At 43.0% G+C, this 5,502-nt stretch overlaps 1 protein-coding gene across 1 annotated transcript in view; it reads right to left on the bottom strand.

Annotated features, from left to right (window-relative positions):
• Positions 1 to 1,131: 1,131 nt before the first annotated feature.
• The window catches only part of SV2C (synaptic vesicle glycoprotein 2C), a 197,172-nt gene continuing 192,801 nt past the window's right edge, over positions 1,132 to 5,502 (bottom strand). Inside the window, exon 11 of the mRNA XM_025208153.1 lies at positions 1,132 to 1,460. Within this exon, the coding sequence (XP_025063938.1) occupies positions 1,277 to 1,460 (184 nt within the window). The 3' untranslated portion in view covers positions 1,132 to 1,276. The remainder of the gene's footprint in view (positions 1,461 to 5,502) is intronic.

Here is a 5,502-nt window from a genome sequence, read left to right as displayed (position 1 = left end):
TTGTGGCTGCTGGTCCCCGCGGGAAAGGGGGGGGGGGGGGGGGAGGGAGGCTTCTGTGCCCAGCTGGGGTGCAGGTGGAGGGGTTACCAGTAAGTTATACCTCACCCTGAGACTTAAAGATCTCACTGCTGCTGCCGCCACAGTGCAGGGTCACTGCACCTTGGCTGCAGCAGCCAACCCAGCAGGGGCGCAGGACTGCTGCTGCCATGGTGGGCTAGGCTGCAGATGCTGCAGTGTAGGCTTTTCACACATCAGCTGCAACAACCCCTGCAGCACCAGCTTCCTGAGGGACACCATTCTGACACCACCGATAAATCTGTACTCAGGGCTGGAGATCCCCTTGCCCACCCCAAGTTATGCTACTGGCCTGATTCTTTCCTCACTCACACTGGTTTTACACTAGTGTAACTATTGCCTTCAGAAGAATTGCTTCTACTTACACTAGGAAATATAAAATAGGTAAGACAAAGCCCATTGTTTTAAAATAGTCAGAAAATTCCAGACATGGAGTGTCAATATTTCTTAATATGCTCTGGAGGACCCAAGAGTAAAAGTGCTTCTCGAATTTTTTTTTAGTATTATTAGTTTTGCTGGTTTTTGTAGCAATTATTACCTTCTCCTCAGCACATATAGTTTTAGTATTATGCTTGCAATCATTAATCTTTGTTCTAGATTGAATCTACATAAAATGGTTTCCTGTAAAGAGGCACTGCTACCTGTCTATGCCCTTTCTGAGAAAGTAGGAAGTCTCTACTGTTTAAATATAGTCACACAGAGAATCAGTATTCTCAGTACTGATACAGTATATACGGCTTCCTGTTTAATGCTGCATACATTGATACATGTAAGACTAACAGTTACTGCACTGGTACTGTTAAATAATTGACTTATTGTGATGCTACAGAAGCTCATGATGTTACAGCCAAATCTAGGACATATTTTTAAAGCGATGTGACAATATGCCTGCATTTTTAAACACCTACCTGCATGATTTTATCTTCCTGAATGTGTCTCTTGAAAATGTTTTAAGAGGTAGCTTTGCAGTTTGAAAGATAAAAAGTATTAAACAGCAAACTATGAAAAGAAAATGTGAGATTTAAAACTTTCTTACAGTGGTTTCTAAGCCTCAGTCACAGCAAAAACATCTCATTTTGAGTTTGATTTCTGCTATCTGATACCTTACTGTGTGCTGAAAATCTGAAGCCTTTGCACTTTTCAGTCAGGAGAGTTGACACTTGTAAGGAGAGGGAAATAACTCATAAATGGCTTTTTCCAGTTACATTAACACCTGGGTTCGTGTGTCAGGAAGTCGAAGTCCTACCAGACCTCCGCATACTAGAACAGTAGAAGCTAGGAGAATAGGGATTGATTTGGTGATGCCAACAAGGGAGCCAAATATTAAGTTTCCAAGTACAGCTGCTGCTTTGCATAGTGCGTTCAAGAAGCCAAAGCCTGTTGCCCTAAAAGATAAAAAAGAATAAAGTTAAAAATCCATGGAAAATTAAAGCTTTTGGGAAAAATCCTCAGTTGGAATAACTCAGTGTAGCTCTGCTAACTTTAGTGGAGTCACACCAATTTACAGTAGCTGAGACTCTTGCCCTTTGATTTTATGACATTAAATCAAACCTTAGTATTCTAGCACTTTATTGAGGCAAATACCCTTTTGGGAACCAGTATATACACTAAATGCCGAAATGCATGACTAAACATCTTTAGGCAACAGCAAAGGACATGTAAACTAGAATATAATCACACTGTCTTCTAGGGTGGCTAAGGGAGAGAATAGCTTTTGAAACTGGACTGGAAGCCAGTAAGACAAGGAATCCTTCCAACACTTGGGACTTCCCATCAGAAAAGGAGACAATCATTTCTCTGTGGTGATTAGAAGCCATTTCTTTCAGATGGTAGGCCTGACAAACAGTACTCCCTGGAAAGGCAGAAGGGGCTTCTTCCTCATCTGATATTGAATTTAATGCCTTTGTGCAAATGAACTGAGGGACTTAAAAACAGTCTTGTGATGGAAGAGAGTGTGGTAGGCCAGTAGGGGGTACTCCTGCGCAGAGACATCCACTTCACTGTGCCCGGCCAAAAACTGAGCTTCAGATGCCTCCCCAGGGGCATCAACTTCTGGCCACCCCCCTTCCTGGAGCACACCTGCAAACCTGGGATAACTGCTGCCACCACCTGGACTCAGGTCTTTCTCTGGGCCCTGTGTCATGTGGGGTACATAGGCCCTGTAGACCTTGGGAACTTGGGGTGCTTCCATTAGTCTGAAGCCTAGAAAGTAGCCTCCCTTAGTCAGCCAAGTCAAGGGAGCAAGAAGGCCTGTCCAGTCCCTCTCAAGCATGTACCACAAGGTTTGCTAACAGATAGCTTTATTGGGTAGAGAGAGTAGGCTTGGGGAGGGGTAAAAGTCAGAGAAGTATTAAAAGAAAACCCCAGAGCAAACAGAAACAGCTTGGCAGCCTTTTGACAAGTGACTAAAACACTAGATTCTAAATTCCCAGCTACATTTCAGGTAAGTTACTCACAAGTCCATCCAGGGGCTGATTGAGCCTGCTCGAGAGGCAGGATGGCTTGCTGGCTGCACCCCAAAACTTGTCTCCCTCCTTCCAGAAAGAAGGGACCTTATATATCCCTGTTGTGACCTCATCACCAAGTTCCCACCACAAACCAGTATCCTCAGACCACGGCTGATGCTGGTTGGTCAGTTTGAAAAACGTCACCAACTTCAGGTGAGGGTTAGGGTTACACAGGACACAGGGGAGAGCACGCTCCCCCCTCCCTCAGGAATGTCTCCAGCCCAGGTCACAGCTCAGTGGTAAATGAAACAGATGGGGAGGGGCTGCCTGCTTCCAGCAGAGAGACTGGGGCGTGATTTCTCCACAGAGAGATCTAGGAGACTTCGGAGGAGTGGGTAGGAAGGTGAATTGGTGGCTGGGAAACTATCAGAAGCAGATCAAAGTGGATGCTGCTTTATAAAAATATAAGGAATGAACCAACTAATATTTAGTAACTAAGCCAAGAGTGACTCATTGGCTTACCTCCTAAGAAGTTAAACTCATGATATGTTCTGTAAAGCACTTTGATTTTATTAAACCTTGTTTTAATATGACTTATGGTTCATGGGTGGTTTATTGGGTAAATCTGAATGGACTGTCCTGAGAAGAACAAAACCCTTCAAGTCTCAAAGATAGGGAAGGGCAGCCTCTGGAGCCTTATCTCTGCTTGGAGACATTTACCATTAGGGGTCTGGAGGAGGATGTTTTCTCAGGACATATGCTGACAAAGGACTTTCATGAAATGAAAAAAGCCTGAAGGGGGTGTGGTGACTGTGAGTGGGGAGCTCCCGCAGGTGGTCGCAGCATAGTTGGCGGTGGGAGGTGAGCGCTGATGGGCTGGCAATCAGTGACTGCCTGCAGATGCTGCTGGCAGTGTCGGCGGCGGCCGGGGGGTTGGGGGTGGGGGGGGCACTTCTCTCAGGGGGTGCACATGTACCCACGTGCATCCCCTACACATTGCCAGTGCAAACAACCCCTCTTCTCCCTGGGTTCCGCCTCTTTGTATTTTCTCACATAACCCCACCCTCAAATAAGATACACTTTGCTTTGGAAAGGCAGAATGAAGAAAAAGTGTGGAAACCAACATCCTTACTTAAAACACACAGCCCAATTTTGGGAAAAAGCATATTTTGCACATTTATGCAAGCAAATATGGCATTTTTATTAAAAAATGCAAGGTATCTTTAATTCTTAAATATAGGTTGAAGAGAACAAAAAAAAAGGGAGAGAAGGGCATTGTCAAGTCTGATTTCCTGAGTGACAGATAAGGGTATGCTATGGCATCAGAGGAGAAAGAATCCTTGCGTGGCGGTTACAACATGAAAGTGGTCTCAACCCCCATTAGCTTTGTAAATGCAGACATATATTCTGCCATGTAATATGCCATGTATGCAGACATATATTCTGATATGTAATGCCACAACCTGTACTACACAAACATACTAGTTCTGCTGTGCTTAAGAACCAGGCATAAAAAGAAGGCTCTGGACAGAATGTAATCCATTCAGTGTATTCCTAAACCATCTCAGTTTGCTCAGATCTAGTTGGCTTTTAACCTGTTATGATCAACTATGACTCGTCATGGTCTCAATTGCTATCCCACAGCATTTTCTCATAGGTTTAGGGATGTTTTTGTTTCAGCCTGATAAAGGTAGTTAGCCCTGTTAGTCTGAAATCAAATAGAAGGCAGGGTAGATATGTACTTTATAGGCTAACTAAATAAGATAAAGAATAAGGATTCATGAAGTTAAGATGACTTCATCAGGTGCGGTGAAAGGACAAGCATTAGAGTAGTGTATAAAGTGGATGAATGACTGGAATACAAAAGGTCGGAAGGGAGAAGGGAGAGAAAGGGGTGGAGGGGAGGGGAAGGAGGGTCAGTGCTGGGAGAGGCAAATAAACAAAGAACCCATAGGAACAAGCTCACAAAAGCTAATCTATTTATGTAATGGGATAAGAATCCCAGGCTGCCATATATAATAATAATTAAATAAGTAACAGGACATTTACCAAATAATTAAAATAAAAACTCATTGAAGAATATATTTTAGGAACAGAGACATCAGTTAATATGTTAAATACACACTTTCTCTAGGGCTGGCAGGGGATGCAGTTCAAATGTTGAAGTCAAACACCTTCTTTTAGAACACTTCTTAAGGAAGTAAAATCATAAAAATTGATCTCTATTGTTCCAACTTTAGCTCTCTGCATTTTGTGACCTCAGGACAATTTTAAAGTTGGTCAGTCTGGCTGTGTGATTATAATAATCATTTTACATTCGATTTTAGGCATATATTATGCTACCACAGGTCACCTGTAACCAACAGTTGTGTTTTCTGACTCCCTTGAACCCTTTAAAATACTTGTACTTTAGCAAACCAATATTCCCTTTACTAAAAATAATCATGAATTTTCTTGCGCTACACATGGTGACCTTTTGACATACTGCATAGTCAAAAAATTAGAATAAGAGAGGCAGGTGTTTTGGATTGAAAGCAGAAGCTATCAAGAAATCCTGTTTTGGAAGGTAACCAGGAGAGTCCTGGGTGTCCCTCTTCAACAACCATTAAGATCTAGGAATCTTACTTTTGCTTCCTAAGTTGATTAGTACTGCAGTATCTAAGTAGTACCTGTTGCCAAGGAAACTACTAAGATTGGGAAGAGAGCGTAAAAGCTCTAGAAGCAAAAACCTTTGAGGCTACTGTCACAACCCAAAGTTGTGGTTTTTTTGTTTGAGTGTGCTTCGGCATCGCTAAATCATGTTCCCGCCAAAATTGCAGCTCTTTTGCACGGTGGAGTGTTCTGTTGCAACACAGGACCCGCGTGCAGGAGCTTTTCCCGCCAGTTCTGTAGCTTTCTTTGCATAGTGCATTTCTTTTGCATTATAGTGATGCACGATGCAAAGGAGTTCCTGCCATTTGTATTAAGATTCGAGCCACAT

The sequence above is a fragment of the Alligator sinensis genome, unplaced genomic scaffold (genome assembly GCF_000455745.1).
Source record: "Alligator sinensis unplaced genomic scaffold, ASM45574v1 scaffold159_1, whole genome shotgun sequence".
In the NCBI taxonomy this organism is placed as follows: domain Eukaryota; kingdom Metazoa; phylum Chordata; order Crocodylia; family Alligatoridae; genus Alligator; species Alligator sinensis.
The sequence above is the reverse complement of the archived record's forward strand: the minus strand, read 5'-3'. Positions and strand labels throughout refer to the sequence as shown.